Source organism: Podarcis melisellensis (genome assembly GCF_964234715.1).
Source record: "Podarcis melisellensis genome assembly, chromosome: 1".
Classification (NCBI taxonomy): Eukaryota; Metazoa; Chordata; class Lepidosauria; order Squamata; family Lacertidae; genus Podarcis; species Podarcis melisellensis.
The window spans coordinates 40,058,613-40,080,757 of record NC_138528.1 but is presented as its reverse complement, the minus strand read 5'-3'; the positions used below and the strand labels follow the sequence as shown (position 1 = coordinate 40,080,757).

The following is a 22,145-nucleotide window of genomic DNA, read 5'->3' as shown; positions in this document are numbered from 1 at the left end:
GGTGTAAATTCTGAAGGAAAAGAATAGAAATATACTCACATGTTAATTTCATTTTTAACATTATGCAGGATCATTTGCTTGTGGCCTGGTTTTGTATATTAAGCTGCAATTCACAATCTGGCCAGCATCTTTGTGGATATTAAAGCCGCTGCAAACCATTTCTAACATTGAATATTCTCAGATATTGCTTTCTGACTCTCTAAGCAAAAAATCAACACTTGGATTAAAAAAACAGAGTACTGCAGTTCTTTATTTTTCCTAACGCACACTCACACACATATCCATTTGTGCCTTTAATCTATTCACTGTGATTGAAATATACATTTAAATGAGCAAAGAAACAGATGTGCTCCATATAAAATATGCTATAAATCTTGTCGCACAACTTCTTTGCTCCATGCTCTCTTTCAGAAACTGTCAAATATCCAGTTTTCATTCTGGTATAAAATGCTCACTTTCTGACTTGGCGCCAACCACCATATGCCAGAATAAAGTCAGTAACCAACAATAAAAAAGGCAACATAAGCACCATTGAAATGGTACAAAGCAATTAACAGTGGGGAAAAGTCTATATAAATCTATGAAGAATTAATCTCTGCTTTGCCACTATCCTGCTGTGCATTTACAATGAGCCTCTGCCCCTGACCACCAGAAGTGGCTTAACTTCATAAAAGGAGAATGTCCTAATGAGGGAGGGAAAATAAATGAAAATGAAAGCCCTTGGTTCTTTTTATATCCTTTCCACCTTTTAACTGTTTTAGGAAAACATAGTTTTGCATATGTTCTGATCTGTGAGTCTGCTGCACATCTTGCATGCCTATATTTTTACCTGATCATGTGAAACCAATCTTTGCAAAGCTCAATGTGAAGAAATAACCTCAGCTTCATAAATCATTGTTAGCATCCCACAGGAGGAGGTAATGCTGTGGTTTTTCTCTTCTAAAACATTTCAAGCCTTCACTTTCATATGTTTTTTTCCTAAAATTAGTTTCATTCTGCCCCTATGCATTCTCTCTCTCTCTCTCTCTCACACACACACACACACACACACACACACACACACATACAACGACCCATTCTTTACAAATCAGGCTGGATATATAAACCAATTTACTTGTTAGCTGGGTATTTATAACAGTCTCATGTTTTAGAGAAGACCTGTTTCCTATTCTTATGGACCATCATTTATCATAATTTTGAACATATTACCCCGTACTTAGAATGTGCTGATCTTTATGTTTTTTCTCTAATTCTTGCTAGAAGATTTTAAATGTGAAATCTGCCTGCAGAATAGATTAGTTTCAATTTACTGAGTTTAAAAGGGATTAAAACAAATTTTCAAGTTTTTTAAACTGTTTGGGTACGCTTAGCAATCTCAGAAGTATGAATCAATGACATTCTGTTTGTAATACTAGCATACATTTCTGTTATGTTTAATAAGAATGTGTTTTAAAAGTTATTATCTGTAATCCCAGCTGAAAAAGGAATGATAGATTAATGTCATTTTAACCTACTTGCATGGGAATATTTTTGCAAAATTAGATTTTTGCAGTTTCCAGTTAGAAAAACATTACTTTCAGCATAATCTAAATTTAGAGGCGTGTGGGGTATTCTGTTAGCACCAGTATATTTTAGTGAAGTGTTGCTAAAGAATATATTAATTGAAAACAAAATTTAAAATATCATCTTTCATCTTCTAAGCAGAAGTTTTCTTTAAGTAAAACAATCTGTCTTTCAAAAGCAAATTTCTAGGGAGAGAAGATTGTCGTTTATATTGAAAGATACCAAAGAAAAATGAATATATAATATCTGGCTTAGCTGGCCTCACTGCCATAATACCTAGTAAACTAAACTTCAACATTATTTTGACAAATATATAGGCAACATTATCCTATTTTAAACAGAGCATATTTTCTTAGTTTCCTTGTGTTACTTCTGATAATAAACAGTTGAATTTGTTCTGTGGGCTGAATGCATAAATATAATCAGTGTTTTTGCATGTGAATACTCAAGATTTCATGTACCGTGGACTTGAAAAATGTTAAGACTTCCAAAATGAGTAGTATCTTACCCTTTGCACACCCACATGCACAAATATGTATACACTATACTTACATATGTACACTTCTTAAACATCAAAGCAACACTGGTTTGAAAACAGGTTAGGTTACAGTATTGCACATATAAAACCTGTCATTTTAAAGATTTGTTAAACACTGCCCCTTAAAAATGTTGTTGTTGTTGTTGTTAATTAATTAATTGATAGAATTTGTATACTGCCGTATACCTGCAGGTCTCTTGGACATCTTAAGGGAGCAATCCAAACCCAAGATGAGCAAGGATGAGCAAGATAGGATTTAGCAGTTCTCTGATTTAGCCAGCCAATTCCTGGTACAGCTGGGCCACACCAGTGTAATTCCCCCATGCTGGGGGGAACGGGACTTGGGAACAAAAATAGACATTTCATTAGTTGATCATAAGCAACACAGAGAGTTTTTAAATAATCAAATACAGTGGTACCTCTGGTTACATACGCTTCAGGTTACAGACGCTTCAGGTTACAGACTCCGCTAACCCAGAAATAGTACCTTGGGTTAAGAACTTTGCTTCAGGATGAGAACAGAAATCGTGCTCCGGCGGCACGGCAACAGCAGGAGGCCCCATTAGCCAAAGTGGTGCTTCAGGTTAAGAACAGTTTCACGTTAAGAACGGACCTCCAGAGCGAATTAAGTACGTAACCAGAGATACCACTGTAACCAGGAAGGATCAGGACCATGATTCAGGGGGGGGGGGTTAATCATGCTACATATCGGGCGAGTACCTGTCAAGGACTTGGTCATCCAGAATTTGGCCTTGTATACATGAGCTGTCCTGCCACATATTGGAGATCTGGCTGGATGGGACAGGAATTGTAAATTGGTCCACATTTTGTGCACTCTGTTTCCTGATGCAGCAGCTGGCAAATCTAAGTGATTCTGGTGGGCAGGAAGGTAAAGTTGCAGGAGTTTGTGTCATTTTTATTTTCCTGTCCAGTTTAGCAATCACTTAATTTTGAGTGTGGTCTACTCCACTGAGCCTAGGGCTTGCCAATCGGAAGGTGGGCGGTTCGAATCCCTGTGGCGGGGTGAGCTCCCATTGCTTGGTCCCAGCTCCTGCCAACCTAGCAGTTCGAAAGCATGTCAAAGTGCAAGTAAATAAATAGGTACCTCTCTGGCATAAAGGTAAACAGCGTTTCCGTGCACTGCTCTGGTTTCGCCAGAAGCGGCTTAGTCATGCTGGCCACATAAACCAGAAAAAATCTCTGCGGACAAACGTCAGCTCCCTCGGCCAGTAAAGCGAGATGAGCACCGCAACCCCAGAATCATTTGTGCCTTGACTTAGCTGTCAGGGGTCCTTTACCTTTTTAATTTTGAGTGTATGCACCTAATGGTGGACTTCTGAGCAGAGCAGAGATACCATTAATATGCTAGACAACCCACTGCTCAAATAGTCTCCCTGCCTGATTTTGTTGAGGTGATCTCCAGTCTGGTGTTGGAGCTTTCTTAAACCACTTTACTTTTCAAAAAGTGCTATTCAGATCCATTAAAATGAATGGAAGCTCAGAGATTTATTTCAGTGAGGTGTGAAAATGCCCTCCATCAGTCTGAAAGGTGCCACCAATTTTTGTGTAGTTTTTGCCACAGCAAATTAACATGTCTGTCTTTTATGGAATTTGTACTCAATAATTGTCTAGCTAGAGCCAGTTTTTTAGCTCTAGTCCTGGGTATCAATGGGAACAGAGTTCCTCACATAAAGCAAGTTTTCTATGTGATTTTTTAAAAAATGGGTTTGAATTAATTCACAATCTGGTCAAATTCATTTCACTTTGTCTATCGCCTGCATAATTGTCAATCATTAAATAAAGAAAACCTACTTTGGGCAGTAGCTTGCACCTTTGCAACATTTAAAGAAAAGGCAAGTGAGAGAAGATATGATAGAGGTGTATAAAATTTTGCAGAGTATGAGGAAGGTGGACAGAGAAACATTTTTATTTGTCTTTCATCGTACCGGACCTCATGGACATCCATTGAAACTGAATATTGGAAGGTTCAAGACAGCCAGCACATAGTTTAACAGCCAGAACATAGTTGAACTGTGGAATTGAGCGGCTTCCAAAGAGGATTAGACAAATTCATGGTGGATGAGATTATCAGTGGCTACCAACAGTGATGGTTATGTTCTGCTGCCCCTGTCAGAAGCTATATGCTTCTGAAAACCAGTTACTGGGTACCAAAAGAAGGGGAGAGTGCTCTTGCACTCAGGTCCTGCTTCCCACAGGAATCTGGTTGGCCACTGTGAGAACAGGATGCCGGACTGGATGGGCCTTGACCAGATCCAGCAGACCTTTATTTAGATAAGTGGTATTAATGGCATATTCAATGCAAAAGAAATGCTTACTGAAATCCAGTTATTACATGATATATGCCTCTCTACTCCAGAGGCTATGTTGTGTTGGAGTTCCAGAAGAGATTTCCCAGAACATGTGTTTTTGTCAAGAATGGATCAGACAGCACAACTTTCTCTCTTGGTCTGATGCCAGACTGTCTGGAGAGATGGCTTATGTCCCTTGTCAGGAACTGATGAATCTTTATAGGTTACCTCTGATTCCTGGGGAAAGATCTCTGGTGACGTCTTCATACATTTGTCCTTCCCTGCATGAGAAGAGCAGCATCCTGAAATTCCATTGGGAACTTTAATCTTGCCCTTTTTATAAGAGCCCCGCATTATGCTGACAGCGGAAAATAAATGGCTTCGTTTCCAAAGATGCTGAAAACTTCAAAGATCCTAAATTGAGGGCCTATACTTATTAACCGAGAACACCAAAAGTTCTGAATAAAAGGAAATCTGTGGTTTAAAGGGTGAGGGAGGAGACCGCCTGTAATAAATGGATCCTCTAGATGTTAGATAGCTGAGATTCCTGCATTGCAGGGGGTTGGGCTTCATCCCTTGGTATACCTTCCAACTCTATGATTCTGTGATTCTAGGAACAATAGCAGATATGCAAGGGTGACTCCATGCCACATTTTTTAATACTTACATGTCCTTCGTGTTCACATCATGTATAGAAAGAAGTGTGAGACAAGCATTCAACCCACACATTAGGAAGCCATGATGAGCTTGCAACAAGGTACCTGTCTTGGTTTGCTTCAGCATGCAAGAGCTAAATGGAAAGCAGGAAAATGGACAATTATGCATGTCCTCACTATAAATGTGATGCTTTTGCAACACAGCAAAAATAGTTCTCTGATAGAAGACACCCTGAAAAGCTTCTTTCTATCAAGTAGTACCCAGCTTGAAAGCTGTGCATGTACATCCAATTAAGTTTAGAGCCCACTTATTTGTAGAAATACTTCTTTTATCCCTACTGCACTGGGCTCCACAATCCTTGCACATGTTCAGGATGGAAAGCTTCAGCACTACTCCCTACAGTGTCTACAAGAACACACTATAACGCTTGAAATAGCTCACTCTTAGTACGAGAAATGTGAAATATTAAAAAAAATTACTTTAAAATGCAGATACATATTCCGCTTTCTTAAATAATAAACATGTTGTTTATTTGTAGCTGTGGAAGAACATAAGACAGTGGAGAGCCATTTGGAGAATGTGCAGAAGTGGTGAGTATTACAGCCTTTTTAACACGTTGCGTTATGAAAGGTCCTACTTCATCTTTAAATATATTTGAATAAGTGAAAAAATCATCAAATGCACCAGAGTCCTTATTTTTAAACACATGCTCATACTTCCAACATTTTCATACAGCTTGTCTTGGACTTTAGGGAACAAGCTGTCTGAAATGGAAGCTTTCTAGACAAAACAGTTCATTATGTGGTAAAAACTGTTCCTAGAGTGTTCTACTGCAGACTCCAGGTTTTGGTGAGGGGTGTTGAATGATTGATTAAAATAATCACATGCACAGAAAAAGCAGAGACTTGGTAATATAAGAAGCTGCCTTAGATTAAGTGAGGTCATTGGTCTGCGTGGCTCAAACGTCTACACATAGTTCACATATAGCACTAAAGCAAACTATGGTTTAGCCTGAATGCACCAGTGGGTTGACTCCCAAGACAGGAGAATGGAAATGTTTTGCTCCTCCACCAGTTTTGCTGCTGCTTTGAGCTAAGTTTGTTGGAAAGAGACAAACCACTAGTCTGGGTTTAGGCAACATACTGAGCTCGGCTTGCTGAGTCATGGCTTGGGACACAGTAGTGTGGCTGCAGCAGAACTGAAGAAGAAGCAAAGCGGTTGCAATTTCTCCATAAGTCTGCATGCTTGCATATTCACGGTGAGCAATGATTTGATTCAGCATTCCTTCCAAACTGAGCCATTGGCAGCAGCCCTCCAGTTTTGCAGCCAGGGGCCTCACTCTGCTGTACTAGAGAATGCCGGGATTGAATCTGGGACCTTTTGCATGTAACACCCTGTGACTGAGCTGTGTTCCTTCCTCCAAGAGAGAATCTCTGGGAACTCAAACTCAAACTGCAAGCGCCATAGAGCAGTTCCTTAGCCATAGCAGCAGACTTAGAACATTTCATCTCAGCATCTTGGCTTTTGTGAAGGGAGAATCTCTGCTGTGTCTTTTTTAATGCAGGGAAGCATTCAGACCTGTAATCTGAAGTGGTGTGGTCTAGGAACAATTTTACCACATGCTTGACAATTTATATAGCGTTTAACTACAATTGTCATCAGCTTCAAAAGGTGTGTAGGTACAAGATTGTTGTGACACTAAAGCCCAGTTGATACATCAAATCCCAGCTGATGCAACAAATGCTTTTTGTTGTTGTCATTGAAACATCTGTTCCTCTCTTCATTGATTTGTATGTTCAGATTTCAAGTATATAGATATTAATATACATTTTAATATTCTAATACAAGTTTGTTGCAAAACAAGTTTAACAGTAGAAGACTCTTTCTAATGTATTTCAAGAGTGCTTCAGCCTATAGTATGGACCAGGTAAATCTTAATGTATTAGCAATAACACCTGTTGTTCATTGCTGCTGTCATCAGTTTACCAAGATCCTGAGAAAATAAATCGTTTTCAGGGTATTATACCTGCAGACTTTCATTGGGTATCAACTGGTGTGATGTTGACATTGCTTTTAATAAATATAGGCTGTAATTCTGGGCTCATCCACACTTACTTTTGCCTGTGTTTTCCAGGCATAGGTCCACACTTTCCTAGTCTGTATCTGCCACTTTTCCCAGGAAAACCGGCTCTTTAATGCTGAATAGGAGCAAATGGCAGTTTGGGTTTTTCACAGATTCATGAGAGCATTAAACAGCAGGTCTTTTGTGGGCAAAATGGCAGCGCAAAAAAAAAGTGCTCAGACATGGACTGGTAAAGCACAAACCTGTGCCTAGAAAGTGTGAAGGAAACGAAGTATGAATGAGCCCTTAAAAAGGCTGAAGGGGTTGGGGTTTTTTGTTAGTTAGTTAGTTAGTTAGTTTTCTTCACCCCACAGAAGGTGAAGTTAGTTAATGCATGGAGCCAGGCTCATCTCATAGTCTGGACACTGTAGGCTCTGAAGTAAGAATAGAGTTCTAAACTTAGGTGCCCCTAAAAGGGAAATTTAACTGTTTTATATATAAGTCAGTTCGTCGTTTTCCTCAAAAATATTCCAAGCGATTTGGAAAGACTGCTTAAAAATAGAGCAAATTTCCAGGATAAAATGGCACCATAATAAAAATAAAACAAAATTCCTAGAAATAAACATGGAAAACACAATTAACAGTAGCAATAGAGTCAGCATAAGAATGTAATTAAAAATAAGTCATAAATAGATCATAAAATGCAACCATTAAGCAGTTGCACAGCTGCGAATGCCAATTGAAATATAAATGCCTTAATGTGACAACAAAATTGGAGGAGGAAAGGAGCTAAGCAAACCAAATCTGTTTCGGAAGTGAATTCTGTACAATATCTCAGTCTAGTCTATGGTGTCTGCAGGTATTCATCCTTGGAGAAGCCCACCACTTTCTCCCTCAGAATCTTTTATTTTTTTAAGTAAACTTTTTGGCTTTTGTTGTTTGCTTGTTTATTTGGAGGCAGGAGCTGTGGCCTGCGTTTTGTTTGGGGGTTTTTGTGATTTTGGGAGAGGGGAAGCAGGAGGAGTTTAGCCTGTTGCTTGGAAGATTTTACTGAATATCACCAGTTTTTGTTGCATGAAATGGGTATTTTGTGGTGCTCACAACAGTTCCTTAAATTTCCAGAGATGCTTCAGGCACAAAAATAGGTATGGTACCTCTGATCTAGGACTTTGGGGGCTTCTGAATACCCATGGTGAAGAGCATGTCAATAGGTTTCTGGTAAATAAATGTTGTTTCAAAATCAGATACTTTCTAAAATGTCTCTGTGCCCATATTCATTCATATTGTGGCTTAATGTACACACCCACCAAAACAGCACCATTATTATTATTTAATTCAGAAGTGCTGGGTGGATCCATTGCTGGTACAGTTTCCAGATTACAGCAGATTTATGTTAATTGCCAGCCTAGGCTACTGAGTCAGAAATCTGCCCTGAGGGAAACTGAACTTCCACCTTAGGTTTATGTGCTGACAATTTTCCCCTCCCCTGCCCAACACTGTAGCTTTGAAGAATTGGTGGGATACTTCGGGATAAAACCAAAGTCTGGCGAGAAGGAGACCACGCCAAACTACGTTTTCACGGTGTGGTATGAGTTCTGCAGCGACTTTAAGGCCATTTGGAAACGAGAGAGCAAAAACATTTCCAAAGAAAGGTAAGGTTCTAATAAAGCCATTAATACAATTTTTTTTTAGAAGTCTGGGAAACTGGTCCTTTTTAAACTCAACAAATTATACTCCCATATTTCACAGGCGTCATTGTTTTCTTTCAGATCAAATGGACATCAAGGAAAGATTATTCCCTCAGGGTGCCTAGGAAAATTCACCAAAGGGATGCTGTCCCCACAAAAAGATAAACACATATAATCTGATAAATTACACTTTCTTAACCCCTTCCAATTACTAGCTAGTAAAATGAAAGGGGAGCTGTGCTAATTTGTAACAGATTGCTTCTCTTTGCATTTTTGTGTTGGACCGCTCTAAATGAGGCGATATTGCTGTTGCAGACAGGACAGACAAATAAAAGTGAATGCTTTTTCCAGTTAATATACTACACTTGCATCAAAGGGTAGCCTATGAGATTCAGGCCACACTTAGCACAGCGTTGAAGTCCCACACTGAATTTACAGCACCGCTTCTTGGTATCCTGCTGTGGACATCAAACTCCATGCCGCAGCATCTCCCACTGTCTTGTGATTTTATTAGGTTTAGTTAAAACCTTTTTTTAAAATAAAAGGTTTCACCTCTTGAGATTCGTTTTTTAAAAAATTAAAAGAAAAACGAGCACTTTCTTTAATATACTTTCCCCCCTTTTTTACTGTATGCATTTGCTCTGTTATGTCATTCTATTGTAAAATAATTAAGGGAATTGCCCAATAGGTGTTTCTAGTCCAGCACTCTTATTGTATTTCTTTTCATGTACACTAATAGGAAATTCAAATCTCCATGTGTGCCTCTCCTTGTGTAGCAAGGTAGCATTGACATTGTGGGAACCTCACAAAATCATTTAGAAGTAAAACTTTAAGCTAAGGGGGGGAGAACTCCCAAAACAGTCCCATGAGGATCAGGCATGCTCATTGACTGACTGTAGGACAGGTAATGGAAAACTATGGGACGGTGGGAAGAATCCAATGGAGTATCGTAGGAGAGGGCATGACTGTTATCCTTAGCAGAAACACTCCATGCTGCAACATCTTGTTGCAGGTCCTGTTCTAATGTGCACCTTTCCTTCTTCTGGACAAGCACAGACTCATTAGTTTTTGTTTGTTCCTTTCTCTCTTATTAAATGTTGAATATGATCAATGCTTCCCAACAAATTTGTTGCAGTTTGTGATTGAATTTTGAAGAGGCCAGTTTAAAATGAATGAGCAGATGAAATTAACAAGCTCTCTGGGTGACTAGTAATGGGCACAATAGAAAGCAGCGATAAAGATGGAGTCCAGAGCAATCATGCAGAAGCATGTACTCTTTTAAATAGGTGCAAGCCTTTGATGGGGGGGGGGGAGTGGTGTGTAAAAAGTAAAAGATCACAAGATGGCTGCAGAATTTGTGACTCACCAAGACAAATGTAGTCCATCCATCACATACTAAGGCTTGGCAGGTCACAGCTTCTCTAGGCCTAGTGTGAACCATGCCCCTTAGGGTGAATATCAGTGGTGATTGCATGAAAAATGCCAGCCAAACAGATACTCTGCACATCTTTAAGTCTTAATGTGTACAAACAGAAATCATAAACTTGATACTTTTTATATCTTGAGGTCTTTTGTTTTGTGTACTAAGAATATAAAGAAATAATTGTTACTCTGGAATCTGAATCATTTATCAGTTAGTTGGCCTTCTGTATGAAACAGCAGTGTTAATCAGGCTCAACATTAGAAGCTTAAATATCCTTTAGCATGCAATTTTAAATTAGATGCAGATTGAGATAATCCAGTAAATTGTCGTGCTAATTATACGCATAGATCTTCTGATTCCTTTGTCACAAGCAGCCGTCTTCTAGAATAGTCAGTTTCGCTGCTTAGAGGGAAAATGCTGCGGAGGGGGAGATACCGTATTTTTCGCTCTATAGGACGCACCGGACCATAGGAGGGGGAGAAAAGGGGGAAAAATTCTTGTTCTCCCCCTCTAAAACAAGGTGCGTTCAAGGTGCATTCACCCAAAGCCTCCGGAGCCCAGCGGGAGTTCCCGCTGCGCTCTGGAGGCTTCAGGCAGCTACCATCCCCAAGCTAGAACAGCGAGACCGTCTCGCTGTTCTGGCTTCGGGAACAGCCTTTGTAGCCTCCGCAGGGCAGCAGGGTGAAGGCACCCCGCTGCCCTGCAGAGGCTTTGCACGCAGCCATCCCCAAGCTAGAAGAGCGAGATGGAGCGCTCCGTCTCGCTGTTCTGGCTTGGGAACAGCCTTTCTAGCCTCTGCGGGGCAGCGGGGTGAAGGCACCCTGCTGCCCTGCAGAGGCTTTGCACGCAGCCATCCCCAAGCTAGAACAGCAAGACGGAGCGCTCCGCAGCGCTCCGTCTCCCTGTTCTGGCTTTGGGCTTAGCCGTGCAGCCTGCATTCACTCTATAGGACGCACACACATTTCCCCTTAATTTTTGGAGGGGAAAAAGTGTGTCCTATAGAGCGAAAAATACGGTACTTCTAAAGTGAAATTGGTCATTTTAGAATTTTTGCAATTTGTTACTTGATTAGATCTACTTATGAGCAAGTGAATTTTGCTTGCCATTTCAAGGAACATGTTTGCTAGGGGACAGTGTTGCTCAGTGTATCTCCTCCAAATGTTGGGTGAACTAAAGAAACAAGCATAATGGAGGGCTGCTGCAAACATTTGTAGAAGAGTCTTTGCGTTGTGTAACAGGAAAGATCTGCAGCAATTCTCATGCTTCCCCTTGCACAGGAGAGAGTGCAAGGAGAAGAAATATTTGAATTTGGTTTCACTTTTCTCACCCAACACTGAAATGGAAAACTACAGCCAGTGAGAAAAGCTGGAACTTCAGAATGTGGAATAGACTCCACCTGCTGTTACCCAGAAAACTGATGCAATATGAACAGGATCTGCAGAGACAACTCTACTGTGGATGTGATGCTATCACTTCCTCAAATGTCAGGACTACCTAAGAATATAATAAAAGTTTGCTGGATTAGGCAATGACCCTTCTAGTCCAACATCCTGTTCTCACAGTGGTCAGTCAGGTGTCTATGTTTCCCATCACAAGAACACTCTCCCCTCTCGCAGTTTCCAATGATGGCTACTGCTTCTGACTGTGGAGCAGTTCCCCACGTCTTGTAAAGTATATAACCAAAATCAGTTTTAAACAGGCCAGGCTCTTAAGAAGTGAAAGGCAGTGAGTCTAGAGGGAGTGGTGAATTTCATATTAATAAATTCAGAGTAAAATACGTGATTTTGGATATGCTGTTTTGAGTCTGGATTAGCCTTCTTGAGTAGCAGGATAAGACTTGCATATATTTTGTCATGAGAATGAATGGTTTGTTTTTTCCTTCTTAACACCATGAATTTTATTCATATACTTTGGTGGGGCTTGTGTTTATTTACTAATGACTTCATTAGATTACTTTTAGCCTTTAAAGGTTTCAGTTTATTCTCAGTTCAACTTGTAGATGATTCATGAAGACAATGAGTAACTGATGTCAAGTATATAAGTTTGAATGACAGATGAGTTGTTTCTTTATCACATTCAAATGGCTTAGAAAACCATGACCCTTTAGAGGTTGTTATTTTACAAAGTATGAGTGACAGTTCGCCAACCATATTTTCCAGGAAGAAACACATTTAGAGAACTGAGAAATAACCATTATGTCTTGAAAAACAATTATTTTCCTAAGGTGCATTTTAGTGTAATCATATTTTTTCATAACCTCAGCAGAATAGAAAAGGAGCCAGTTTATACACCCAAGCTGTAAATATTTCTTGGATTGCAGCATTTAAAATTCCTCAGAGAGAAGAAGGAAGGTTTGAATGTTTGAATGTCCTGTGCCAAAAAACAAAGGCCCCCTCTACACATAGGAAAGGTGCATGTCAACTTCCAATCTAATCCAGGATCCACATTGGCCAACCAGAAGGAATTACAGTGAATCCTTCAGTTTAACACAGTAATTTTTTTGCAATGCACATCTTCATAAACAAGAGTTTACATGTCAAATAAAGAGACCACAAAAATAGTTTCATTCAATTAGATTAAGACAGGTTAAATACCTTGGTTCTTGAATGCCTTGGTACTCGAACATTTCGGCTCCCGAATGCCGAAAACCCAGAACTAAGTGTTCCAATTTTTGAATGTTTTTCGGAAGCTGAACGTCCAATGTGGTTGTTGGTTATTGTTTCCTGGGTGCCTGAGCCAATCAGAAGCTGCACCTTGGTTTTCAAAAATTTAGGAAGTCGAAAGGACTTCCAGAACGGATTACGTTTGAGAACCAAGGTACCACTGTACCTGATGATTCAAATAGTTGATAATTTTTGTTCTTTTCTTTACAACATTTTAAAACACAAATGTGAACAGAGGCAAGTTTGCAAAATTTTATACAGGATGCCCATCTAGCAATGATCCTATTTTTCCAACTTGTCAATTATATGATGATGATGGTGCCCATCTGAGTGGGTTGCCCCAGCCACTCTAGGCGCCTTCCAACAAATTAAGACATACTAAGACATCAAACATTATTGTCACTATTGGTTCTACTAGAGTATTTTGAGGTTATTCAAAGGACAGTGCAACATCTCTTAGCAGACTAAGAAAAACCAAGTTAATGGTAGCTTTAACCAAGCAATGGGCTAGGCTGCAAGGGTTTGTTTTGTCTGAAAACTACTTGACTTTTAATGTAAGAAAAGTGTAGAAATCTAATTAGATTTTTATCAGACATTTTAGAAGAGGAAACACTTTAACCATGCTGCCCTACACTTAACCTACCATGAAAATAAATTAGCTGCCTGTGTAATATAGCTGATTTTCGCCCCAAGACAAAATCTGCATAGCATACAGGAATCTGAGGGTACTCAAAGGTACAAACATTATATATAACTAGCAAACATACTTACTTCTTAAATCAAAAGGCAGTTAAGATGAAATTCTTGGATTACCTCAGTAACATAAATATTACATGAATATTACATGAAAAGGATACAGCAGAAATATATTACGTGTACCCAACAGTCATAAATTTGGTATGGCTGTTTTGCTCAGCTGGGTGAAAATTTTGAATGAAGTAGCTGAAAAGTATTATCTTACTCTCAGTACCATGCGGTATTCTCAATACCACAGGGATGTGACACCGTTTTAGGGTCAATTTACACGGTCACTTTCATGGGCTTATTTTTAATCTGTAGTGACTTTTAGTCAGTCCTGATTTGAGTGTGGATATAAAAAACCCAGCCATTGGAGTGTTGAGGGCCTTTCTGCTTTATCAGATTTCTTATATAATAAAAGTATATTCAGCTATTGTGGATGATGCAGCCGCTCTCCTTTAACGGAGCACCGCTGTTATAAGAGTATTGCATTTTCCCAGTTGTGAAAATGCAGTATATTGGACATTTGCATAGATAGTCTTTTGGAAACAGTTACAAAGATTTGAATCTAGACTTGCCCTTCTGCAAGTGGAAGGGCTCCTTTCATTCACAGAAGAGCCTTTAATCCAGTGCAGGCTCCCGATGGTAGAAGTGATGGGAAAGAATTTACACTAATTTCCCCTGGAACCCATTGTACCATCTCCAACACTTTTCTGAAGGGCACTTTTGGGGAATTACTGGGGACTGTAAAGGGGTGAGAGAATGTTTCCCATCTGTGGGAGCATCCACTCACAGGCCATTGTTAGTACTCTTTATATAATATAATTTTTATCAAATTTCCATTTATTTTTTTCAAATTGACTTCAAATTAAATAGTTACATTGTTTCATGCATTGACTTCCCACCCACACTTCCACAGTGTTTTTCTTCAAACCCTTTTCTACCGTGTTATATATCAAACTTATCTGTTATGGAAACCCCTCTAATACAATTACTTTATCATTTTTCTTCCATTGTTCCTTTCTCAAATCTTGCCCATGATTTCATTTGACTGTAGTGTTTTTTCAAATACAGTCGTACCTTGGTTCGCGAACGCCTTGCGAGTCGAACGTTTTGGCTCCCGAACTCCGCAAACCTGGAAGTGAGTGTTCCAGTTTGCGAACGTTCTTTGGAACCCGAACATCCAACAGGGTTTCCACAGCTTCCAATTGGCTGCAGGAACTTCCTGCTGCCAATCGGAAGCCATGCCTTGGTTTCCAAATGTTTTGGAAGTAGAACGGACTTCCGGAATGGATTCCATTTGACTTCCGAGGTACTATTGTAGTCCAAAATGGCCTCCATTCTTTTTTTAATACTCCATTCTTTTAATACTGCTGTCAGCTTTGCCATTTCTGCATAGTCTATTGCTTTTAAAAGCCATTCCTCCTTCATTTGAACCGTCTCTTCTTTCCATTTCTGTGCATATAGCATTCTAGCTGCTGTAGTCACATATATACGTAAAAGGCCATTGTTAGTACTGTAGTCTCTGAAAAATCTGTTCACCTCCCTCCTGAAACCATGGAGCAGCAGGGGTGGGGATGTGTGGTCTTATCTACAGAAGCATGTACAGAATGATATCGGTGCTTTTAAAAATAAATATATGGTTGGTATTCTTCACATGTCTCACAAATTCAGATAAGTCACACTGGATTTTCATACAATAGATGTCAGTTTTGATTTCTCACATTACGTGACTGAGCCTTTGCTGAAACTCCACTTAATTAGCTGCTTTCTGATTTGTGGGGAAACTCTTTAGTTTGCAGCCTGAAATCATGGTTCTGAGGACAAGTGCCAAACATGCCATGCTGATGTAAGGTATGAAATGGTGAACTTTGGTATGCAGTCAACCAGGAAGTAAGTAATTAAGAAGAGCAGACAAGGAGAGGGAGGCACACACAAGCTCATTTCTATTGTGCCATGTTGTAGTTTGGCATTATATGTGGACCTGACATAAAGCCAAAAAAAAAAGTATCCTCCACAAAAAAGTAACATACTGTCAGGGAACTGCCATCGGAGCTAGAGGCAGAGGGAAGGCTCCAGAGGGATGCAGGAGAGGGTCCCAGTAGGGAGAGAGGCAGCCCATCTGCTGGGGAAGGAAATCAGCGTAACACCAGTGGAGAAGGGGGGCAGATGGGGGAATCGGAGAGGAGGCTCCAGGACTCTTCACCGGAGACCAGCGGGGAGAGCATGGGTACTCCACTGCCCACACCCTCCCTGCGCAGAAGACTTCCGCGCAGGGAGAGTAGGAGAAGACTTGGCGTCAAAGAACTTCTTTGCTGGAAGAAGTTCAAGAAACGCCCACTGACGGATTCTGCCAGCGACTGAGACAGCCACGAAGTGAAAGGCTGTCCAGACAGAAAGGGTTCACCCAGGTAACCTAGCCAGGAGTGGCGGCAACATACGCACGAGCAACCCCTAGAACCATTACACATACATTCCAAGCTTCAGTTTGAAAACAAGCATTGAGCTTGCCACAGTACAGAACATTGTCAGTTACAGCTTGTATCTATTGAAAAACACAACAGCCTCAACAAGCTAGTACCCTATTCAATAACATACTGCAAAGTATACCCTAGCATCCTTTACACATCCCATAAATACAGATCATCAAGTTGGAATTTAATATGGTGATGATAGTGTATAGTGCCAACAAGCACTTAATAGCACTTGTTGACTTAAGGTCCAATCTACTGGTTGCTGCGCCAGCAAGGAAGCCGTCTGTGGCTAATAATCAGTCTCTGGGTATCAGATCACTTCATGGCTTAATTCCTATTCTTTCCTCCCTCTATGTTGAGAATGAGAAGAGGCCACAGGGTTAAGTAAGCAGTGTTTTTTCTTCCTAACCCTTGGCACAACTATGTATGTTCTTGTAAAGGTGAAAATTATTCTTTTATTTTATAGACGCAAAGGTACTTTTTTTTTTTTTAAAAAAAAGGCTCATTTGAACTTCTATAGTTCATTTGTATAATTTTTTTTTTCAAAATAGCTCTGGTTCTTGCATTTAATCTGAAGATATATAGGTTTGAAAATGTGATCCCTCAGAACAGAATTTGGTAGGGACATTTGAAGTTAATTGAACTTCTTACCCCAAACTCAATTGCTGTGTGTTTTGTTCTTTTTTTCTGAAGCAAATAATCAGGTGGTTTAAGGTTTTGTTGAAATATAGAACTCTACTTTTTCTGTTGCCTTAAGTTGTGGTTTTCCACACGGCATGGCAATACACAACAGTTGTAAAAGTGTGTTAATATTATTGCTGACACCAGCAACCTTTCTTCTCAATTCGTTTGCGTATTTTGACCTTCTTTGCACCATGATGAGTGATCCTAAATCTTCTTTTGAACGGATTCCCCTTACATATGGTCAGATTTCATGGTTTAAACTAACTGCATTCCTTTAGATTCTTTGCCTCCCTCCCCCTCCATTTTAACTGAAGATTCAAAAAATATTAATGGGAATTGTTGTCTTGAATGGAAAGTGGGTCCCGGCTGGATCACTCACAGATCAATGCAATGTGGTAGTGTTACAGTCCCTTCCTAAAAGTTCAAAAAAGTTAATTATATGAATTAAGAGGGGATGTTGCTCTGTGGCTGCAAACTCTAGTTAGTATCAGTTCTCACAACAAAAAATGTAGTTCGCATGTTATGCTGAACAGATGACACCAAATTATTAAAGCCAGTTAAATCTAAAGCAGAGGAAAGAGTTACCAAAGAAACTCACAGCTCTATTTTTGATAAATGCAAAATTATTCACAAAGTAACCTCAGTTATGTTTATATGATATTGATAATTTTTTAACACTCTGCATATACCCATAAAACATCTGTTTGTAAAGTATCTGCAACCAAAATGATAAACAGAACACTATGGTTTATTATGACCACGTTATTTTCAATGGCACTATAATGCCTTGAGTCCTGTTCTAACCATTCTGTTCAGTTGTTGAAATTGTTTACAAAAAGAATATAAGGTCATTCATTCATGGAAATGCTAAAATGTTTAGCATAAAGTTCTTGAATGTATTGAGGGAATAAATATGAAGCTGTTCTTAAAGCTTCACATACACATGGAAAATAGAAGTAAAAACCTTAATTTAGCCCAAGTTATGATACAGGAAAGTGGTCACAATATCCAAACACTGGCACCAGTCAAGATTTTTAAAAAGTCATGTGAAGAAGTAGCCTTATCTGCTTGATTTTGAATTTTGTATTGGATCTGTAGTTTTCTTCATATTCTATTAACTTATATTGGAGCAGTATCCCAGCTTGACAAGATTGCTTCCTGATGCTGAGGCCAGGCAAAAAATAGACTTTGGTGGTGAACCATTGGCCAGTCTCCAGTTGGCTACCTAGTGCTCACTGATTGCGAGGATTCTTTCAAAGGATGCTGGACTAGGACAATCTTGGGCTGATCCTGATTCATAGTTATGTTTAGTTATGATTTCACTGTTATGAGATCCTGAGTTTATGCTCTTGAAGATGCAAAGAGCAGTGGTGGGCCACAGGATTCTCAGTTTCTAGTAAAAACAACAATTTAGGAGAGCACAAATTCACTTTCTGCAAACCCCGACTTGTTCCTATGAATCAGAGACTGTGGTTTAACAAGTCAGCTTCATAATGCATGGTCTGAAATTGACCTGTTTAGAAACTGGCCACAGTTTGTTTTAAGCCATGATCCCTGCTTCCTATGTAATGATAACCCAAGTAGAAAGTGAAACCAAATTGTGCCAGAAATCCTTTTCCTGGACTTGTGGGATGAGGAGAGATATGGGGAAGTACAGGAGCCTGAGGTTTATGGCAGCTGCTTTCTCCTTGTGCAGATGGGGAACCTATGACTCCAGATGTTGAATTTCAGCTCCAGTCAGCATGGCCAATTGTCACAGATTATGGGAATTGTAGTCTAGCAACATCTGGGAGGACACAGGCTGCCCCCCCCCATCAAGGTGTAGCATTATGTGTGAGCCGGACTTACGCTTCTAACAGTTAAAGGCTATATAAGCTACATATTTATTGAACTTTTTAAATGAAAGCCAACCATGGTTCTTTTGTTTGGGTCTTGCAGCGCCATGTCATACAGGGATGTAATTTCTCAATGCATTGTAAAGATTAAGAACGTTGTGCAAAAATGAAGAGCAGTTCATGGGAAGATTTATAATCCCTGTAACGTGTGGAGGTTTTATGTTTGTACTAAGTATGAAGGGAGAAGAAATCTGACCAACATTAGTCACATACAATAGTATGTTAAGCCTTTGAGATTTAATCACCGAATGCTTAATTAATGGGGAGTGCATTTCTGTATCTCTTATCAGCACACTGTGTACGTATGGTTTGAAATAAGACCTCTGGAAAGTAATGTGACTCTTTCCTTAAGCAAGAATAATGAAGTCACAAACACTGAACAGCTGTATGGGCACCATTTTGACAAGCAGTGTAGGTTTTTTTTAAAAAAATAGTCTTTAGGTAGTGTGCGTAAGATAATAAAGCATATTAACCAGTGAAAATTGCAGGAATACAAAGTGCTGTTAAAGGAATAATCTTTCTCCCTTCAGAGGAGAGAAAAACAACATGTAAACTTCATAAATCACGGGTGTATATGAAAGTTTGTTTCCAGTATTCTGTCAGACAACACAATGATCAGGAAACATCCCAGGCTGGGTCTATAGAAAGAGAAGCAAGCGGAAATGCTGCTATTGGCGCCATGATGCTTTTCTCCTTCAGCCCATTGTGCTGTGCCACCTCTCGTAGTTGTAGCCTCTGCTCTTAACATCTTCTCCAGCCTTGCGGAGAGGGGAGTACCATTCCCTTTCAGTCTTGATACTGTCTTGTTTGTTTGCACAGTTGCTTTGTAAGCACATGATACCATTTAAACACACTCAAAGCACATTTCTTCCCTCTCCCTGCCTCCTTAATCCTGGCAACTGTAATTTTCCCCTCACAGAGCTACAGTTCGCAGCACCTTTGACAAGCTACAGTTCCCAGGATGCTTTGAGAACGGAAATTTGCTTTGAATATGCTATAAAGGTATCATGTGTACACAGCCTTATTCATATTCAACAACTAAGCACTCCTGAAAGCAGCTTGCATATGCTGGATATGTACCATTTCTTTGGCTCCAGTAAGATTTGTTGTATTTTGTTTCAGACTCAAAGTGGCTCAACAAACAGTGAACAAGTTAACTGCAGAAAAGAAAGTGGAAACAAAGAAAATCAACCCTACTGCCAGCCTGGTATGATGTGTTTTTAGAATGGCTTTGTCTTCTAGTTTGCTTTTAAAAACAGCTAATAGGATGCATGTTTTGGTCCATTCAAATGCAATTTACTATCATGTCCTTTCCAATCCCAAAGTACATATATTCAAGTAATATTTTTGGAGTGATTGAAGCAGTGACTGGGAGTCAATTCAAAAGCCTTTGCTATTTTAAATTCATTATGTCCATGCACAGACTTTTGCCAGGAAAACTAGTCTGCATGGAAAAAAATCAGTCCTCAGGAGCTGTCTCTTGTCACTTGTCTCTGACCCATTGGTGTCCTTCATTCCTGTTGCATTCTGTACTCTGAATAATCTCAAGGGCTGCTTTTACAATGTGTGCTCCTAAAAATTCCATCACATTTCTGAAGGGGGTGAGAGGGGAGAGCAGATTGAAATGGCAGCCAATAGGGCATTATTTTCAGCCTTTTCCTACATTTGTCACCCTGTTTATCTAGGAACGAGCCTGGCTTCCTGGGTTTTCTCCAGTATAGGCTGCTGTCTCTTCTTTTTGTGCACAGACAAATGGAAAATTCTTTTGCCATATTTGGATGCAACCAGTGCTGGCTTGCCAAATTAAGGTGGATCCAATTTAGCAGCAATATTTGAAAAAACAACAACAACCAACTGTGCTTAAATCATGCTTGTTCCATTTATTATTGGTACAGTCTGGTATAAAGAGGGGAGGGTCATTTATCAGTTTGGCTTAAGGAAGAGTGTGGGCCAATTTATCTGTTCTGTACTGGCTTTAGTCCACAACTTCTATGTACCCAAGGTTCCCCACACAATCATGGTTTATTACAGTTTCCTCTTATATCAAGGGACCTCTCCGTATGTGCAATGAGAAATCACTACAGTATTGTCCCACTTTGTGGGAAAGGGATGCCCCTGCTAAAATCAGCTCCAGTACATTTCTCTTTTTAAAAAAAAAAAATCTACTTCTATATCTAGAGACATTAATCCCTCCCCAAATATTCTTGCTTGTTTTCACATTACTAATATTTTGTGTTAGTGCAATACTAGCTAATGTTAACTGGAAAGGCATTTCAGAACACATTAGGCATATACTTAGGATGATATGAGAGGCTAAGTTTGTATCCAGGTAAGTCATACTCAGAGTAGATACATTGAAATCAATAAGTTTGTCGTGACTTTGCATTCATTTACAGTGGTACCTTGGGTTAAGAACTGGAGGTCTGTTCTTAACCTGAAACTGTTCTTAACCTGATACCACTTTAGCTAATGGGGCCTCCCGCTGCCGCCGCGCGATTTCTGTTCTCATCCTGAAGCAAAGTTCTTAACCCAAGGTACTATTTCTGGGTTAGCGGAGTCTGTAACCTGAAGCGTCTGTAACCTGAGGTACCACTGTATTTCAGTGTGTCTACTCTGGGTGTGACTTAGATGCAAACCTAAGTATGCTTGTATAAAGCTTGCCATTGGCTTGGCTTGGCACTTCAGGAATTAATTTTCAGAAAAGAAAAAGCTTATGTCTACTTTGGTTTTGGACTGCTCCATTCTTCAAGTGTAGTAGACCACATACTCTGTGCAATTTGAGAACAGATGGAAAATTAAAGAAAAGAATGATAATAAAGTTCCTTTTTTCCCCTTAAACAACAGAAAGAAAGGCTACGTCAGAAGGAAGCCAGTGCGACCACCAACTGAAAGAAGACACATGAACATAATCGCAGTGTGACTTAATACCTTGCATGATGCTTCCCTCTGCCCATTCCCTAGAGAGCACCTTATTTTAGATGTTAGGAAGTTCTGTTTTGCTGTTCTCTTCCTCAGACAATCCTCAAAAGACTTCTGGATCCCTTGGCTTGTGCAGAAGAGGGAACAATAATAATTTGTTTACATGGGAATTATGAAGAGTTCTGTGTAACTCTTCCTTATGTGGCTTAAATGCAGTTCTTTTCTTAAAAGTTGTTTGAAGTACTCTATGCAAAATGCACTAATGTAAAAGACAGCAAAAGCAGGGTTTTAGACAGTGAATTAAATAGCTTTTATGCCAGCTCTGCAGGATGGCTCATGTGCTGGTAGATCGTAATATTTACTAAGTCAATGTCTGTTTAAAATGATTTTGATGGTATCCAAAGGATTAACTTTACCTTCTTGCAAATGGTGGAAGTTAAGTGTATCAGATGTATTCTGTATTTTATTACGATTATTTTTATAGGAACCCCAATCAATGCCATGGAAGTAGAAATACTGTTTTTGCACATGC

General features: G+C 39.6%; 1 protein-coding gene across 2 annotated transcripts in view; it reads left to right on the top strand.

Annotated features, from left to right (window-relative positions):
• Nucleotides 1-21,843, top strand: part of FMN1 (formin 1) — a 156,729-nt gene extending 134,886 nt beyond the window's left edge. For both annotated transcript variants that reach the window (XM_081886468.1, XM_081886467.1), the window contains 4 exons: nt 5,606-5,657; nt 8,632-8,781; nt 19,817-19,901; nt 21,539-21,843. In XM_081886468.1, the coding sequence (XP_081742594.1) occupies nt 5,606-5,657; nt 8,632-8,781; nt 19,817-19,901; nt 21,539-21,583 (332 nt within the window). In that variant the 3' untranslated portion in view covers nt 21,584-21,843. The remainder of the gene's footprint in view (nt 1-5,605; nt 5,658-8,631; nt 8,782-19,816; nt 19,902-21,538) is intronic.
• The last annotated feature ends 302 nt before the right edge of the window (nt 21,844-22,145 follow it).